Raw genomic sequence first — 19,991 nt, forward strand, 5'->3', positions numbered from 1 at the left:
TCTGGAGTAAAAGAGGAACTCAGCAGGTCAGGCAGCATCTATGGAGGGACAAAACTCATAAACAACAAGAGATTCTGATTCTGCAGATGTTGAAAATACAGAGCTACACACAAAAATGCTGGAGGAACTGAGCAGGACAGGCAGCATCTACGGAGAGGAATAAACAGTTGACGTTTCATGCCAGAACTCTATCAGGACCAGAAAGGAAGGGGCAAGAAGCTAGAATGAGAAGTTATGGGGAGGTAACAGAGTACAAGCTGGCAAATGATAGGTGAACACAGGCGAGGGGGCAGGTCGGTAGTAGAGGAAAATGGACAATCAACATTTTGGTTAATACCCTTCAAATAGATGAAAATTAAATGCCTTGTAATGTGGGTAACAGGAAATCACTGCTAAAACTGAAGCACATTATTGCACTTTTCAGATTCAATTTTTGCAGGAATGTTATAAAGAATGTTGCTAGACATATTGCTTTTATGATCCAAACAATAATAGTTCAGCTTTTCCATCTTTAAACATTCATGCTATCTTTAGGTCTTTATTATTACTGGAGGAGTTGTATCTGAGCTGAGGAAGAACAGGAGCACAGTCTTTATGGTCTGTTTATGTGCTGAATATTTTCTGAACTTCTATGAACCATGAAAATTCATTATGATGTACAATAGGCAAAATTACAAGTCACTTACTGAACTGTCAATCCCCAATGTCAATAACATTATGAAGAACATTATTGCCCAGAATGTTGAACCTGGGAGTGTCGATATTGCTTCAGGATAGATAACAAACACCAAACCTGGACCTGAGAATAAAAGAGCACACAGTGAGTTTATTGTTGAAATTGACCTCCATAAATAACAAACATCAAACAACTTTAAAACAGATGGAACATAAGCTTTCCATTCTGGTCCCTGAGTTCTGCAGAATCTGTACTTCAAAGGTACAGACAATACATGGGATTGCAGATAGTGCTGCTACCAGTTTGACTTTTAAATGAGTTTAGACATTATTTTAATGGAAGCTCTGAACAAAATTCTGCATTTAAAAACCTAGAAATCCTGTCTTATACCCCAAGTGTTTTCTTTAGGGTGGTTCATAGCTTCAATTGCTTTTTCATCAGTCTTAAAGCAAGCATCAACAGCCATCACTTAATTTGCCACCCATCCACAGTCTACCCTGGTCCAATTCAATATTAGACCTACTAGCTGGTAGCAACCTAGCCAAAAGTGAAAATCCTGGCAAATTTAATTACATTTGCCTCTCACGGAGTTCCTTTCTTCTTTTTAAACTTCATTATCAATCTTAAGTGTTAGTTCTCCTTGTATTTCCTGCTGTCTGACTTGCTGAATACTTACAACACTTGTACTTTTTATTCATGTCCCTCCTTCATTGGCCGTGCCTTCTCCAGAGAGAATTCCAGACTAAGGTGTTCATTAAAATTAATTTCTGATTAAATTGTGAATTATCCATCTCCTTTGGTTTAATATCCATTTATTTACTTAACCCTGTCTTCAATCTGGTCATTTTCCATAATTCCTTACAATAAAGTAGGAGTCTAATTCAGCCCATCAAATCAGTACTATCTCAAAGAGTAATTCTATTTCCCTATAACCTAATATCCCCTCATTTCTATCCTTTCCTCCCGGATTCTATGCCTCACCTACACAGCAAGGCGATTTACATTGACCTATAATTCGACAAGTCTTTGGAATCTGGGAGGATATTAGAAACCTCGGGGGACACCCATGAAAGAGACATGAAGGAGACCATGAAAACTCCACATGCAGTACCAGAGGCTGTGATGAAATTTGCATCATGAGAGCAGTGAGGCAACAGCTCTACGGACTGCTCCACTGTGCTGTTCCTAATAACTTACTATCACAAGTTGCAAAGGTAGCAACTATCATAGAGTAACATCTAATGTGTTGCAGCATCTTTGCAAAATTTCTGTTTCTAAAATGTTGTTAATGGTTCAGCCAAAGTTTCCAGTTGATGAGAAGAGGTGTTGCTGTCTGATGGCAGATGGCATTTTGCCTTTTTTAACTATCCAAAGGAAGGTCTTTGGCTGAACAGTTGAACAATATTAAGTAGACAACGTGAGCACTTATTCGACAAGTAAAGAGACAGGGCTGTAATCATTTTCACTTAAGTATTTGCACTGGATTTTCAGATGAAAAATTTTAGCTGTCACCATCAACTACTCTAATTGATCTTAATTGTATTAACAGGATGTTGTGATTAAACAGCGAGAAGGCATTAAAATCCAACGCAAAGCAGAGGGTGGCTCATTTCATGCCCCCACAGGCTAATCTGCCATTTTTAATTAACTGATTGCTCTCATTTACACTGTAAACCAATTATCAAGGGCTGCTGTTGGATCCTGGAGATTGCTGAATGACATTTATTGTGAAGACAAACTTTTTATAGGAAATTGACGATGAACTTAAAATGATAAACCTTCGATCAAACTGGGCTTTGTTTATTCAACAACAAAAGAATCTGAAAGTCTTCAGAATCAAGTTTGTTATCACTAATGTGCGAGATTTGTTGTTTTGCAGCAGCAGTACAGAGAAATGCATAAAATTTATTATGAATTATAATAAAATATATTAAAAAGATAAATAAGTAATGTGAAAGGAGAGCAAAAATAATAAGATAGTATTCATGGTTTCATTGTCCATTCAGAAAGCTGATGGCAAAGGGGAAGAAGCTGTTCCCAAACATTGAATGTGTGTCTTCAGGCTCTGGTACTGCCTCCTTGATGGTAATAATGAGAAGAGGGCATCTCCTGGGTGGAGTGGATCCATAATGATGGATCTACCTTCAGGAGGCATCTTCCATCTGCAATGACTGGGTGGAGTTTGGTGAGGAGTAGTATCACATCAGAAAGAAGCATGAGCTGCAGCACAGTGCTATAGAATTATTGTCCTTATCCCTGGACTGCTTTCCCAGTGAGGCTACAATGTCGATAAAATTCTACACTGAACACTTTTTCCCTGGGTGTTTCTCTCTCCTTCACTCAAGTTTCATCAGACTTGACAGAGATAGAATATTTTTAAATTTTATTTTTTCTGTTTCAGATTTCTTTTCTTTTTTACTTAACTCATCTTTGTCCAGTACCGTTATGTTCTATATGATGGGACCATCTACTGCATTAAATATAATACTCCTCTGCATATTTCTGCACAGGAACTTTCCCTTCTTCGTTAAACTATTTAGCCATGCACTTGTGCCAATTTCTCCCACTGTGAATTCTCATAACTACAATTTCATTGCAAAATATCTTTTAAATTCAGCTTCCATTATCACAGTCTGATACATTAGCATGTATCTTCATTATTATAATTCAATCTAAGAGTTCAAGATAGAATTTATTTTAGAATTCTTCTCAAGTGGCATCTCTTGCACTGCTGCCTTTGCTTAATTGCTGAAATAAATGTTGTGTAAATATAATAATAAAGAAAGAGTTTTATATTTATGTGGCACCTTTCACGCCCCTTTCTCAAAAATATTTCACAGTCAATTAAGTTCTGAAACGCAATCACCAGTATAATGCAGGAAATAATTGAGACAATATTTATCTTAAGTACTGCACTCTTTTACATTTTCCAAAGAAATTATTTGAATTGTATTTATTATTGTCACATGTACTGTGATACAGTGAAAGGCTTGACTTGTATACCTTTTAATTGGTCATTTTAAAATCTGACTGAAATGAAACAGTGGTCAAAATGTGGTGAGGATCACAACATTTATATTATTAACTTTTTGTCTTGTATTATGTTGTAAATAACATTGGTTATAGAAGCTATTATTTGGATGCACATACATTAGATTCTAAACTCTTTTACCATTTAAAGAAAAAGTCCATATTCTGAGCTATGTTAATAGAATCATAGAGAAATACAGCACCAATGTAGACAATTCAGCTCAATAAGACCATGATAACAAGATGCCCACCCTTTAATCCCAATTTCCCTTGTTCGGCCTATACTCTTCCAAGTCCTGCCCCTCCACATATCTATCCAAGAGCTTCTTGAAGTGAACTATTATACTACCCGCAACCACTCCCCTCTGGCAGCTCATTCCAGTTACTCCACTTCTTCTGTGTGCTGCATCGGATCTAGAATAACAATTATTTCATTCGCCTTTAAACTTGTCTACAAAAATGACATTGAATAACCTTGACATTAGAGAATTGCCCCTCATGTCCCTCTTTATTCTCACCATCAATTTATGCCCCTGGTTCTGGACTCCCCTACCCTAGGAAAAAGATTTTGCATGTTTCTACAGGTCTTTGGGCGTTTTATGTATTGATTTGGTTTTGACAATTGCAAATACAATCGAAAATGTATTTTTAAACATTTTAAATATACATTGCTTACCGTCTGTGGCTACCTCCGAAATATCAACTCCGTGCTTGAATGCCATGTAGCCCAACACAGAGAAAATTGCAAATCCCGAGAAGAAGCTTGTCACGCAGTTGATGGAGCTAGTAAAAATGGCGTCTCTGGGCCATACAAAAAACAAAAACATAATTGGATGTGAAAATCCCATGATGCTAGAAAATATTGAAATATTTCATCATTAAGCATAAACTTCGGAGTTTGTCGCCAACTGAGACGGAATGATCTACTGTTCCAGCTTTTGATTCACTCTCATTAAGAAGGATGTACTAGCAATTAGGTAGCAGAATTACCCCGTGCCACATCCAAATGGTATCAAAAAGATTTTTGTACTGAGATTCCTTGTTTCAGGGTTTTCCGTTATGTCCTTGATCCATATTTAGAATACTAACCTGCAAAATTGTAAATTACTCACCTGTACAGATAATACAACTCCTCTATTGTTCAAAGGTTACAAGTTTCTATAAACATATGTACATATACAGTATACACTTACACATAAAAAAGCAGTTATAGAATAGGGTCTGGATCCACCTCACCTAAAGGTAACACTTCCAAGTCCAAATCAGCTTCTAATACAGAACATGGAACAAAAACAATAGTACAACAAGAACGAGCCCTTCAGTCACCATATTTGTGCCAAATATGATTCCAGTCGAAACTAATCTTACCTGCCTGTATATGTCTGCACCCCTCGATGCACTGTCCATCGCGTATCTGACTAAATGCCTCTTAAACATTGCTTCTACCACCTTCGCTGGTTGTGCATTCCAGCCACTTACCACTCTCTATGTAATCACTTTATGCATTCCCCCTCTCACTTTAATCCTAGCCCTCTTTTATTTGACATTTCCAAACTGGGAACAAAACTTTGACTATCTATGCACTTCTTTTATCTGATTTAAAGAGGAAGTGTAGTGTCATAGTTAGTGTAGCACTTTTACTGTGCCAACTCCACTGCTGCTTGTAAGCCATTTGTATGTTCTCCCTATGACTTCTTGTGTTTCCTGCACTTGCTCCGATTTTGTCCAACATTCCAAAGTCATACGGGTTAGTAGGTTAATTGGCCATATGGATGTATTTGGGGAGGTGTGGGCTCATTTGGTCAGAAGAGCCTGTTAACATGCCGAATCTCTAAATAAATAAACAGTGGCACCATCTACAATGCTAATTTTGTGCCTTAACCAATCTGAAACTTTTTCTTGGCCATGTTCAAAGTGACGGGTCATCACAAGGCAAACTTCGAAAGATTGTTGTGAATTTCATAATATGACATGCACTTCTGCCATGATACACTGCTACACAAGATTCATAAGCTGAAGATTTCTATCAAACGTCAAATGAAAATTGCAGCTGCTTTAAATCTGAAATAAACTGGTAATACACAACAGTTCAGGCAGCACCAGGAAAGAGAATAAATAGCTAACTTATCAGGTCAATAATCTTCCATTAAAAGTTTTCTCACAAAGAATTATTGATCTGTAATTTCAACTTTTTATGGATATTGCCTAAACTGTTGATTATTTCCAGCAATTTATTTTTGCTATATCTGTAGCATCTTTGATACTTGTTTTATATAGGGAACATGCATAAGAGAACCAATAGTATTCACAAGGTATAATTATGTACATTTTCTCTGATAATTTTTCCTTTTATATTGCTGTGCCATTCTTATTATAATACATGGTAACAGTGTAGTTCAATCAGTCATTCAATCCAATTCAAAATTCATGTTTGTCAAATTTGACAATGGGAGAAAAAGATCTATTTTTACTTCCAGCACCTTTTGCTCCTGTGGATATAATTGCCATTGGGCTTTATGATGCTCAAAAGCAATGCTGTCCTTTTACATTATCTCTCGCTGCAGCAGAACTGCATCAGGTCCTGAGAGTCAACGTGCATTTCCACCACTGTGGCAGTGGGTGGCAGCACTGCAATGTACAAGCTCAGAACATCAGTTACGATGTTATGCTTGAAGCTTTGAAATATTGCATAGATTAAAACAAATATGAATATTAATAATGACTCCATTCTTCTTGTTGAAGTGTAATTTAGCCTACCAACTCACTAATTCTATGTGTTATTTTGATGTTTTAAGTTGAAATCCTAACTAGAGTTTCAATGCATATATTCAGTAGATGTGGATGCATTGATATCTACATTGATATCTGTATTTTCCATTTTCTACAAAACATTTGCATACATTTTCTTCATTCAATTACTTGCATCTTTTTCATGCACAACCTTGTATCCTTGGCCAGTAACTCTGGCTATCACTACGTTAATACATTCCAAGGAAAGGATTTACAATGGTCATTTGGACAATCTTGGAATGCCGAAAACTAAGAAGAGGCAAGTCCAAAGCATTAAGCTGTTAATACCAAATTCAGTCTTCCCTCCAAAATCCAGCATAACATAACATGAAGGAGGGTTGAGAAAAAGCTACGTAGTTATGCAGCCTTAGAAATATTGGTTGATTGGCTGAATATATGTTCAAAGTGAATGTATTTCAGAGTGCAAATTAAGCTTATTATCAAAGTACGTTTATGTCTCTACGTACTACCTTGAGGTTCATTTCTTGCGGGCAACGTGTATCTAGTGAAGAACCAACAATCGATTCAGGTTGGCCAGCACAACTACGCTAGCACGCCCTCCTTTCTTGTGATGGGAAAAACAATTCACAAAATACGTACATCATGCATGTGGGAAAAAAATTAGACACTCCACTGAACAACGTGTAACCACTAACTTCTTTATACTCCACATTTCCTACACCACTCTCGAACAATTCTACCCATACCCCTCCCTGGGTTCCAATTATTTTAATCATTTATAATCCTTCCTGAGAAATACTTTGCATTGACCCCCCCCCCCCCCCCATACAATGCCACAGGGCATCAACTCATTAAGAATAAAGGCTGCACAGTGCACCATTAATATGCTGCAGTGATGTGGCAGTGAGTGCATAAGTCTTGGCTTTTTTAAAAATGGTGACTAATTAACAAATACACCTTGATTCAGCACACTAATTCCTTCAGAGGGTAGCATTTAATGGTTCAGATTCCAGTGTGCTGGAGATAGGGTGTGGGTTCCTTTGATCATCTGCTGCTTAGGAAAATTCTGTGGAATTTTCTATTACTCAGCAGATGGTTATGAGAAACAGCCAAATGGAGCTCCACAGTGCCCATTCATTGCTTGCGAAAGTTGCTGTTTTTCAAATTATAATCCATTTGTAGGAAGAAGTTTCTAACATTAGACAGAGAGAATTTCACATGATCTGTTCAGGCATGCTGTAATTTCATTAATTTATTTGGAGATACAGCATAGAACAAGCTGTTCTGACCCTTCTGAGGCTGAGGTACACAGTGTTTCTCACGAGCCGACAGGCGTGAGGCTGCAGGACTGGACGGCATCCCAGGGCGAGTACTCAGGATGTATGTGGCACAAATGGCAGGTGCACTTACTGATATTTTTAATCTCTCCCTCTCCCATTGTAGAGTGCCCTCCTGCTTCAAATTATCCACCATTGCCCCTGTACCAAAACTGACCAAGGTAACATGCCTGAACAACTGGCGTCCTCTCGCACTCACCTCAATAGTAAGCGAATGCTTTGAGAGACTGCATCTTGCTACCACCCAAACTGGACCCCCTACAATTTGCCTACCGACACAACTGATTGACAGATGACGCAATAGCCACAGCTCTACACACTGACCTTACACATCTGGAGAAGAAAGATGCTTATGTGACAATGCTGTTCTTGGGCTTGAGTTCAGCGTTCAACATCATAGTTCCATCCAGGCTCAACAAGAAGCTCCGAGACCTCGGGCTTGACCCTGCTTTGTGCAGCTGGATCCTGGACTTCCAGTCAGATTGCCAGCAGGTTGTAAAAGCGGGCTCCCTCACCTCCAACCCTCTGACTCTCAATACAGAAGTCCCTCAGGGCTGCATTCTGAGTCCCCTCCTTTACTCCCTGTACACCCATGACTGTATCGTCACCCACAGCTCCAATCTGCTAATTAAATTTGCCGATGACACTACGTTGATTGGCCTTATTGCAAACAATAATGAGGTGCCCTACACGGAAGAAGTCATCTCTCTGACACAGTGGTGTCAAGAAAACAACCTCTCCCTCAATGTCGCAAAAACAAATGAGCTGGTTGTGGACTACAGGAGGAATGGAGACAGGCTAAACCCAGTTGACATCAATGGATCTGGGGCTGAGAGGGTGAACAGCTTCAAGTTCCTCGGCATCCACATCATCGAGGACCTCACGTGGTCTGTACACACCAGCTGTGTGGTGAAAAAGGCACAACAGCGCCCCCTTTCACCTCAGACTGTTGAGGAAGTTTGGTGTGGGCCCCCAAATCCTAAGAACTTTCTATAGGGGCACAATTGAGAGCATCCTGACTGGCTGCATCACTGCCTGGTATGGGAACTGTATTTCCCTTCATCGCTGGACTCTGCAGAGAGTGGTGTGGTCAGTCCAGCGCATCTGTAGATGTAAACTTCCGACTGTTCAGGACACTTACAAGGACAGGTATGTAAAAATGGCCCGTAGGATCACTGGGGACCCAAACCATCCCAACCACAATCTATTCCAACTGCTACTATCTGGGAAGCGGTACCGCAACATAAAACCAGGACCAACAGATTGATGAAATCACGCAGATTTGTGAGTACTCTATATTGCATTGAATGTTCTATTTATTATAAGTCATTATAAATTACTATGACTGCACATGGCTCATTTAGAGGAAGCCATAACATAAAGATTCCTACTCCTCATGTATGTGAAGGATGTAAGAAATGAAGTCAATTCAATTTGAGCTATGCCACCCAGCAACCCAGTGATTGAACCAACCCTAGCCTAATCACGAGACAATTTACAATGATCAATTAACCAGCCAACTCGTACGTATTTGGGAGGAAGCTGAAGCATGCGGGTGAAACCCCTGAGCACGGAGGAAGGAAAGTACAAACTTGCTTACAGAAGAAGCTGGAATTGAACCCTGAGTTGTAATAGCATAGTGTTAACCGCTACTCGACCGTGGGGCTCCTGACCATGAATGAACTGCACACCAAGGGTTTGAAAGGCTATGGAAATTCTGGATATATTGTTAGAACATAGTATAAGCATCATTAACAAAAAATACTTACTTCATTAAGACACAGAAACTCAGAAAGGACACTTGTCTAGCTATTGTTAATAAGATAAAGAAGCAAAATGCTTGCATTGTTGCCAAAATAACAGCAAAGCCAAAAAACTGTGAAAATTTCAGCTTTCAGCAAATTGCTGGGGGTGTTGTGGATGGTGTGGAGGGCTGTCAGAGGTTGCAGTGGGACATTGATAGGATGCAAAACTAGGCTGAGAAGTGGCAGGTGGTGTTCAACCCAGGTAAGTGTGAAGTGGTTCATTTTAGTAGGTCAAATATCATGGTAGAATATAGTATTAATGGCAAGACTCTTGGCAGTGTGGAGGATCAGAGGGATCTCAGGGTCCAAGTCCATAGGATGCTCAAAGCAGCTGCGCAGGTTGAGTTTGTGGTTAAGAAAGCATATGGTGCATTGTCTTCCATAAACCGTGAAATCGAGTTTAAGAGCAGAGAGGTAATGTTGCAGCTATATAGGACCCTGGTCAGACCTCACTTAGAGTACCGTGCTCAGTTCTGGTCACCTCACTACAGGAAGGATGTGGGAACTACAGAAAGGGTGCAGAGGAGATTTACAAGGATGTTGCCTGGATTGGGGAGCATGCCTTATGAGAATAGGCTGAGTGAACTTTGCCTTTTCTCCTTGGAGTGGCAGAGGATAAGAGGTGACCTGATAGAGGTGTATAAGATGATCAGAGGCATTGATCGTGTGGATATTTGGAGGCATTTTCCCAGGACTGAAATGGCTAACATGAGAGGGCATGGTTTTAAGGTGCTTGGAAGCAGGTGTAGAAGAGATGTCAGGGGTAAGTTTTTTTATGTAGAGAGTGGTGAGTGCGTGAAATGGGCTGGCAGTGGCGGTGGTGGAGGTGGATATGATAGGGTCTTTTAAGAGATTCCTGGATAGGTACATGGGGATTAGAAAAATAGAGGGCTAGGGTAACCCTAGGTAATTTCTAAGGTAAGGACATGTTCGGCACAGCATTGTGGGCCAAGCGGACTGTATTGTGCTGCAGGTTTTCTATTACCAAAGCAATGATACGGAGTCAGAAAATATAAAATACAAGAAAAAATTAGAATTGAAACATAAAATTATATTATGAAATATTCTGTAGAGAAGGAAAAAAATGGCAACATTTAATTTGAAACCCATGCAAAATGAGAAAGGGAAAATGATATTGACAGTTAAGCAGATGGCAAAGAAACTAAACAATTATGTTGTGTCTACCTTCATAGAAGAAGACATAGAAAACATCCCAGAAATTGTCGAGATCTGGAGTGAATAAGGTACAGAAACAAATTCAAGTATGTGAAAAGTATCTACAATAACATAAATAAGATAAAAAGGCAATAAATATTCAGGACCATAAGAAATGGGCCATTTGGCCCATCAAAACTGCTCTACCATTCCATCTTGTCTGATTTATTTTTCCTCTCAACACCAACCTTTTGCCTTCTCCCTGTAATCTTTGAAGCTCTGACTAATCTGGAATTTATCAATCTCTGCTTTAAATATAACCAAAGACTTGGCTTCCACAGCTGTCTGTGGCAATGACTTTGACAGCTTTACCACTTTTTGGCTAAAGAAATTAATCTTCATCTCTGTTCTAAAAGGACGTCCTTCTACTCTGAGGCTGCGCCTTTCCATCGATGACTTCCTTACTACAGTAAACATCCACTCTATCAAGGCCTTTCAATATTCAATATGTTTCAATGAGATCCCTACCCATTCTTCTAAACTCCACTGAGTACAGGCCCAGAGCCACCAAACACGCCTCACATATTAACTCTTTAATTCCCAGACTCATTCTCATGAGCCTCCTCTGGATCCTCCCCAAGGCCAGCACATCTTTTCTTAGATTAGGGGCCCAAAACTGCTCACAATACCAAGTGCAGTGTGACCAATGCCTTATAAAGTCTCTACATCCCTGCTTTTATATTCTAGTCCCCTTGAAATGAATGCTAATATTGCATTTGCCTTCCTTACCACCGACTCAACATGTAAGTTAACCTTTAAGGAATCCTGCATGAGGTCTATCAAGTTCCAATGCACCTCTGATTTCTGAATTTTCTGCTTGTTTAGAAAAGGAACAACACCATTTTTCCTTCTCCCAATGTGTGTGATAGAATATAGTGTGTGGTTCCCAACACTGTATTCCATCTGCCACTCTTCTGCCATTCTGCTAATCTGTTAAGTCCTTCTGCAGACTCCCTGCTTCTTCAATATTACCTAGCCCCCCATCTTAAGACCTTATGATTTTTAACCTTAGATATGGGAAAGGGGAATTAGGGGATACCCTGGCTGTCATTATCCCAAACTCTGCACTTTCTAGAAGAGCTGATTGATAGAAAATGTACCACTACTGTTCAAGAAGGACATTGAAGTAGGCAAGTTATGCTTCAATTAATGGCTGTTAAAATAATTAAGAAAATGCCAACACAAGATTTTGAAAATAATAAGTGGATTGAGGAGTTTCAATGTGGATTTATGAAACGGTGCTTGACAAATCTGTCAGTTTTTTTTGAGGTTGAAAATAATAGAACAATATAAAGGAAAACAAATGGATGTGGTGTACTCAGACTTTCAGAAGGCTTTCTACAAGATGTCACTTGTAGAGATTTACACATTAAAATGTACTACGTAGAATATACAGTACAGATCGGAATGAGGAACAGAAAAGGATAAACACATCACTTTTGTCATTGGAGGTTATGACTGGTAGGGTTTCTCAGAATCAGTGCTGTCTGTTGCAGACAACCTATAATATTTCCATATCTATTGATTATACTGTATGGGCAAGAGATGAGCCTCAAGGGGATTTAGGTAGTCTAAGTGAATGGACAAATAGAATTCAGTGTGGGAAAAATGTGAGGTTGTACAAAGTGTTCACCAGCACTCACACAAGTCCAAGAAAGAATTGTAAGAGATTGAAAGGTGCTAGTGTTCAGAAGAATCTGCCTATTCTTGCATACAGATTACTGAAAATTTATATCTCTTCTGGAAAATGGTATGCTGGCCTTTATTGTAGGAGGAGTGGATCAAAGATGAAGTTAAAATTATGCAGAGCAGAGAGAGAGACTGCGTTTGGAATAACGAGTCCAGGTTTAGTCTCTTTAACTCATATCCTGGTGATCAGTAGGATGTAGGAGAAGTTCAACAGATTAATCCCTGGGATACAGTCTTATCCTGTAAGGAGATATTAAGCAGACTGGCTTTACATGGCCTTGAATTTAGAAGAAAGAGGGGTAATCTTACTTTCATATAAGATTTTTATGAAGATTAGCAGAACAGATGCAGGAATGATGCTTGCCTATTTGGGGATCTGGAGTTAGTGATTCCCTTCTTAAAATATGGGTCAGCCAGTTGTACTGAAACACAAAGTAATTTCTTTATCTGGGGGGATGTAAACCTTTGTATTTTTCCACCCAAAATGGATGTGCAAGTTTAATTGCTCAGTCTATTCCGGGCAGAGGAATAGATTTTTGAATATTAAAATAATTAAGAGCCATGGGGAACTGCAACAATCTCATTGCGCTGGATCAGACACAAGGGAAGAATGGTTTACTTCTGGGTCTCTTTCTTTAGTCCTTTCGTCTTCTCATTCTAACTAAGAGAGTTTTTGAGAGTCTGAGAGTTTCTAATCATGTATGCTACTTATGTGTTGTAGATGGAATAGTTCTATACACTGAAGGGGTTAATGGAAATCTCACCATTTATAGCTATGCAAAACATAACAATCAGACTAACTAAAACACATGCAATAATTAGGCAGCAGTAACTTTCTTTCAACCTGCAGCTTCTTGCTTACAAAACGTATTTTAAAAATGAGTGAAAGGAATAATACAATCAACGACAGATGCTTTAATAGATGGATGGGTGGGGTATGAACGTCTATGATCAAGGTGCAGATTGAGAGATCTCAGCAGAATAACAGTTCGTCATAGGCTAGATGGGGTAAAAGGCCTGATTCTGTACTGGAGCACTCTATGACTGGTTTAGAAGTGGCTGGAGCACTGCCTGGATTGTGTAAAATAATAAATAAATAAAAGTAAATAATTCACCCTTAACATCTCCACTTCCTAATCCTTTTAATAAAAGAAATTCCATTCACATGAAAATAGGGAAAGGAAAAATGTTCTGTAAAGTTAATAATTGAGAAAACAGGACAGTTACTGCTTTATTGATTCAAGGCTTTAATCTGTTGATAACTCTGGACATCTCCAACTAGATTTTGTTGGTATAATTAGTTTAGATTTTCTAATCTAAAAGGCATCATTCAGATTATGTTTATTAAATAATATTGCTTGGCTTTTTTGGCAAGAAAAGTAAGTAAGGACATGACATTATGTTTAGTTAAACTTTATATCACATTCACACTTTGATCATTTGATTAATTAAATCCCTGTATAAATTTTATAACACACATTCCAACAAATCCAAACCCATGAAAGACTTAATAATCCATGTAAATTCAATTCTATACTGAAATGAAACTGTTGTAGGCTCATGGGGTAATTTTCATTGTTTGAATTCATTATTGTGTATATTCACGGTAATCTTGTTATAAGATCGTTGCAAGAATAAGCAGAAATTGAGGGTTATAGATAGGGTAAATGCAAGCTGGCTTTTTCCATTGAGTTTGGGTGAGACTAAAACTAGAAGTCATAGGTTAATGGTGAAAGGTAAAATATTTAAGGGCCACCTGAGGGGGAGGTGGTGCAAGTGTGGAACGAGCTGCCAGTGGAAGTGGTCGATGAATGTTTGATCACAATATATAAGAGAAGTTTGGATGAGTACATGGATGTGAGGAGTATGGAGGGCTATGGTCCAGGTATGGGTTGATGGGACTAGACAGAATACCAGTTGGCATGGATTAGATGGACCAAAGGACCTATTTCTGGGCGGTTGAGCTCTATGACTTTATTACTCCGAAATCCAAAACAAATTAATTTCAAATTAGTCAGGAATGGGATGGCACACTTTGTTAGAGGGTGAAGGGGGCTATCTACTCCTTGGAAAATAGAAGTTTCATTTGATTACAAGTACAGAGTAATCTAGGTTCATTAATCATTAAATAGGAACAAACAAGTAAACAAAGCTATTGAAAACAAAGTACAAGGTTTCATTTTCAATAGAGGAGGTTTAAAAGTGGAAAAGGTATATTAAATTTTTATAAAATTTGTTTCCTTGCCTTTCAAAATTCTTTGTGTTTCAATGTTAGTTAGCATTTTTGAGTCAAATGCTTTCTGAAAGCTCACATAAATAGTAGTCATTCGTCCATTCTTTCAAAAAATGCAGGTCAAGTTCATCGGATTTGACTGAACCTGTACAATTTTGTGTCAGCTTGTCCTGAGCCACAAAAGTAAGATGTTGATCAGTTGTCTTGTTATACTGTATACTTATTAACTGCATGCTCTTTGACCATTGTTAAAATCCTGGTCTCCACATTACCAAAATAATATATAGGTACTAGAAAATGCATGACATAATGAGAACAGAGAGAGAGAACAAATCTCAGGAAAAAGATGGTAAGTATGTTAACTAAATTTTTAATTTGCATTAAGCTAGAATACTAAGCCTTGCAAAAGGGTCTTCAATAAAATTAAAATAATCACCATAAATAAAATGTGGGTGACAATATTTGTGCAGGATTAACTACAGAGTATAAAAAATAAAACAGGACAGGGGAATGAGTCCTGATCTGTACCAGGGACACCTCATACTGGAAGCAAGGATGCAACAGCACCTGCAGCTGATGCTGTTATGTTGACAGGCATGAGCCAAATGTTAGGACAATGGGGTTGTGTTAATTGCCCTGCATCAAATCAAGCAACATAGGCCAAGTTACTTGCACCATTGTGACTTGATTTATGTTGTCAATTAGCATATAGAACATGGTCATAGGTACAGGTAATCAATAGTTTTTGTTTACTTAGAAACAGTCCTGACAACATTAATTTTGGGTGTCTGGTTCTCTGTCTTCAGAAGCTTTTAGAGTATTTGTGAGAGTTACTTTGCGACAAAGGTGTTTGAACATTTAGAGGTGTCTCCCATTGTAGATATGTAATGTGAATGATGTTATTGTAACTATCAAATTGTATTGGATCACTTTTGATGTTAAGGTTATAAGAATATGATGTACTTTTGGGTTTGTGGGTCTCTACTGAGAGTATCTCCATGACAATGCCTGTTGTAACAACAAAAAAATTTCTATATCACCAGCTTCACTGTTTCTCTGGTGATTTCGATCACAGTCAGAACAAGCACTCTGATAGCACTAGTTTATACCACACAGGCTCTCTGACAAAACCTCTGCTTTAATCAAATCATCTAACAATCAGCAAAAGAGAAGCAGGAATTTCCTTCAATTAATAACAAACAGTACTGAAGTCAATTTTTTTCCTTGATCAAGCTCCTTCCTTTTGCTATCCTCTGCTTGTCAACTATCAACCAACCAACAATTTGGATATCAATTTTGATAGCAAAGATGAACATTGGGTTTGGTGACTGTGCAATGACCAAAATTACTGCGGTAATATGGTCTTAATAATTTCAAATCCCATCATTGTTTCACCTCTCCTTATCTTAGTGTTCTTCTCCAGCCCGTGAGAACTCCAAATTATCCTCTAATTCTTGCATACACTCTGATTTTAATTACTCTACTGTTGGGTGTAGCATCATCCCTTAAGGCTCAAAACTCAAACATTCTCCCTTAAATCTCTCCAATCATCCTCACTCATTTGGCATTTCCTCAAAATCAAGTTCTTTAATGAAGGTTTCAGACACTTGCTGTAAGATCTCTTGTGACTCAATAGTAATACGCTTTAATAACATTACAACATTATGCCTTTGATCATTTTACAACATAAAAGTGACATTTGAAAGCAAACTGCTGCTAATGTTATATTTGTATTCAAACACAAACACAGCTCTGTACAACATAATGAGCCCATTCCAGCATTCATTGCTTACTCTTGTAAAGATTCATGTGTTTATGTTTGTAGTTTAATGAACTGAGCAACATCTCACACTCCAACAAAATAAATAAGGCCCATGACTTAACTGTTAAACAATTAAAGTGAGAAGGAAAACAAACTCTGACATATCAGTTTATTTCAACAGTTCTGCATTTGTTCAGCTTTCAACCATTGACCCTGTGATTACTGTCTTAAGTTCAGATTTTGTAAGGCAGAAATAATAGAAGGGGAACAAAGGAAACTGTTTCACACACAAATCCTGCATAAAGGGAGATAAAAAGGAGATTTCAGCCATGGCATCAGAACTTTCTTTGTTATTGATAGTTATTTTCTCACTCATTTGGGACTCTTACCGATAGCAGTTATTATCGAATTTGTTATAACTAGCAAATGCAATTATAACTCCAAAACCAGCTCCAAGGGAATAAAAGATCTGAGTTGCTGCGTCGATCCAAACCTACAGATTAAGAGAGAACACAGTCACTCATTGGGTACAGATCACATTTCATCAAGATATCTTTAGTTAACGCATCTGCATAAGGCAGAAACTACTCTCACTTATTGCTGAATTGTGGTTGAGGTGGTGAGCCACCTTTGAGAACCACTGGGGTAGCATTTGTGGACTGATTTGCCTTGAGTGATTTTGGGTTCCTTTTATGTCACTTTGGAGCTGTATCTAGCAAGGCAAGTGGAGGATATTCAATCATATTCTAACAAGCCTAGCAGCAAGAAAATTGCACTGTTCCCTCTAAACTGTGCAGGTGTGTGGCCACACAGTAACTGAAATGCTCACCTGCATATTGCCTTTGTTGCCATACAACTGGAATTTTCTTTTATATAGCATTATAATAATTTTGAAATCTATGTTAATATAATCATGAAATACCCTGTAATTATAACATATTTACACTGTCAGTGTTTAAAGTTACAACACTGTTACAAATTGTAACAATAAACACAGAATGGAAGCCAGTAGCTTATTGTTCATAAACTGCCAGCCCGCTGAGCACTAACACCATCCAGTCAAAACATTTTATTTTTGCCATTTCGCTTGTCAGTTGCTTTGACTACCTGACACAGTTCACTTGTCTTGTGCATATTACAAAAATAAAGTTATAGTGCTGTGCAGTTTTCAGGCTGCATAAACATTTCCTTCTTAGACCAATGATTAGTCTGTGCAGCTGTAAAAAAAAACTAGAAGGCACATTATTCTATAGTCGGAGGTAACTCAAATCATTGCAGTATCTGACCTGCGATGTAACATATATGTAGTGTTTATTCTGAGATGAGATTAGCCTTTTTTTGTCACAGGTACATTGAAACACAGTGAAATGCATCATTTGGATCAAATACCAACAAAACCTGACAATGTGCTGAGAGCAGGCTGCAAGTGTTACGATGCTTCTACCACCAACTAATATGTCCATGCTGGCTCTATTAGAGGCTACTCTACAGGGCTCAGTTTGCTTTTTTTGATAAAAGGTCTCAATTGACCCTTGGAACAGATCAGTGCACAGTAGATAAGTCTTCCACACTAAGAATTTAATGAAAGTCATTAACTTAGCTGTCGAATGTTCAGATAGTGCTAAGATTCTGAGCAATCATAATAGCCTGCTTATTCAGCAACATTGATCATGAAAAGAATTCTCTTTTGTTATGAATGGTCATTACCTGGCATTTGATTTAGGAATATATTATACCTATTTATCAGCCCTGGCCTGAATCCTGTCCAGGTCTTTCTGTTTGCAGGCTCAAACTATTCCATTATCTAAAGAGTCATGAACTGAATATGAAAGAGTACAATCTGCAAACAAAGTAATAAAGATAAAGATTTACTGGAAATAGTAGCAGTCAGACAACATTAGTGGACAGAGAAACAGAATGAATGTTCCCCGATGATGATCCTTCTCCCTGTCAACTATCGCATCATGGGTGGGTGATTTTGTTTAAGAAAGAAATGGAAATAAAAGAAAAAAATACATTTCTTTAATAGCAATGTATTCACCGGTGAAAGAAAATGCTACAATAGATTGAGTTTACAAAAATCACTCTCCACCACCTTCACCCTCTATAATTTGGTAAAATGTAAAGTTAACTTTGGGATTACAAGCTTGGGTCTTGGCATAAACATAAATGAGATGGAGAAGACCAGTGTCCCTTATAAACTGATTAATCAGGTCCATGGATTACATTAAAATACAACTTTCCTACTGCTTTACGGTCTAAAACCTTGACAAACTTCAATAAATATGTGTTGGAAATTATATTGACTGGCTACATCAGAGCCAGTTAATCAAAACATCAATGCCCTTGAATGAAAATGCTTACAAAAAGTAGTGGACATGGCCTAGTCCATCACAGGTAAAGTCCTCAAACAATTGAGCACATCTTCAAGAAAGCAATATCCATCATCAGAGACCTCCACCATCCTGGTCATGCTCCCTTCTCACTGCTGCCATCGAGAAGAATGTACAGGAGCCTCAGGACTCACACCACCAGGTTCAGTAACAGTTATTGTCCCTCAATCATCAGGCTCTTAAACCAAAGGGGATAACTCCTTACAACTTCACTTGTCCCATCATTGAAATGCTCCCACAAATTATGGACTCACTTTCAAGGGCTCTTCATCTCATGTTCTCGATATTTATTGTTTATTTATTTGTTATTATTATTCCTTTCTTTTTGTATTTGCACAGTTTTTTTTATACTGGTTGAATGCCTAAATTGGTGCTTCATTGATTTTATTATGATTATTATTCTATTATGGATTTCATTGAGTATTTCAATGTTGTATATGGTGACACATATGCACTTTGTTAATAAATTAACTCTGAGCTTTGAATGGTTTATATATTAGGAGATATATGAGGCTGTAAACCGACTTTGCAATGTAAATGTTAAAATTCATGTCATTGTGTATTAGGGGCCAGATAATGTCCCTTTGTCTTCAAGTTTAATTAATTAGCCAGTCAGTCAGTCCAACTTATATTTAAAACATATGTGCCCCAGAATAATGGATACACCTAAGAAGTGGATTAACTTTTCAGGCTGAGAATATCAACAAAGATTGTTACAAAGACCAGATGTTTAGAACATGTTACATAACATAATGTTGTCTTATTTTTCTTCCCTTCCATCAAAGTATCACTCGTGCTGCCAGAACTCTGACATGATGTTGCCCAGATGATTTAGTTTTCGTCTTGCTGCCAAGAAGTAAACTATCAAACAATAGCAATCACATCCACATTCATTCCTCTCTGACAGAAGAACCTCTTGGTCATCATACCAGGACAATCATTAGCTGCAAAACTGTTTATTGGGGAAGACCTTGGTGCCTTTTGCCCAAATGTACTGAAGGACACAGCCATTGTAAACAGTTCACATAACTCCAAAGTCCATCAAGCCACAGTGAGTAAAAAGACAACACACATTCAACAATGTCGTGCAATAATAGGTA

The 19,991-nt window shown here is 38.1% G+C and overlaps 1 protein-coding gene across 2 annotated transcripts in view; it reads right to left on the minus strand.

Moving 5' to 3' along the window:
* Positions 1-19,991, minus strand: part of slc6a2 (solute carrier family 6 member 2) — a 134,510-nt gene that overhangs the window by 40,989 nt on the left and 73,530 nt on the right. For both annotated transcript variants that reach the window (XM_059992812.1, XM_059992811.1), the window contains 3 exons: positions 16,888-16,991; positions 4,383-4,507; positions 687-799 (listed from right to left, as the gene is read on the minus strand). In XM_059992812.1, coding sequence (XP_059848795.1) covers positions 687-799; positions 4,383-4,507; positions 16,888-16,991 — 342 coding nt within the window. The remainder of the gene's footprint in view (positions 1-686; positions 800-4,382; positions 4,508-16,887; positions 16,992-19,991) is intronic.

This window comes from Hypanus sabinus, chromosome 17 (genome assembly GCF_030144855.1).
Source record: "Hypanus sabinus isolate sHypSab1 chromosome 17, sHypSab1.hap1, whole genome shotgun sequence".
Lineage (NCBI taxonomy): Eukaryota > Metazoa > Chordata > Chondrichthyes > Myliobatiformes > Dasyatidae > Hypanus > Hypanus sabinus.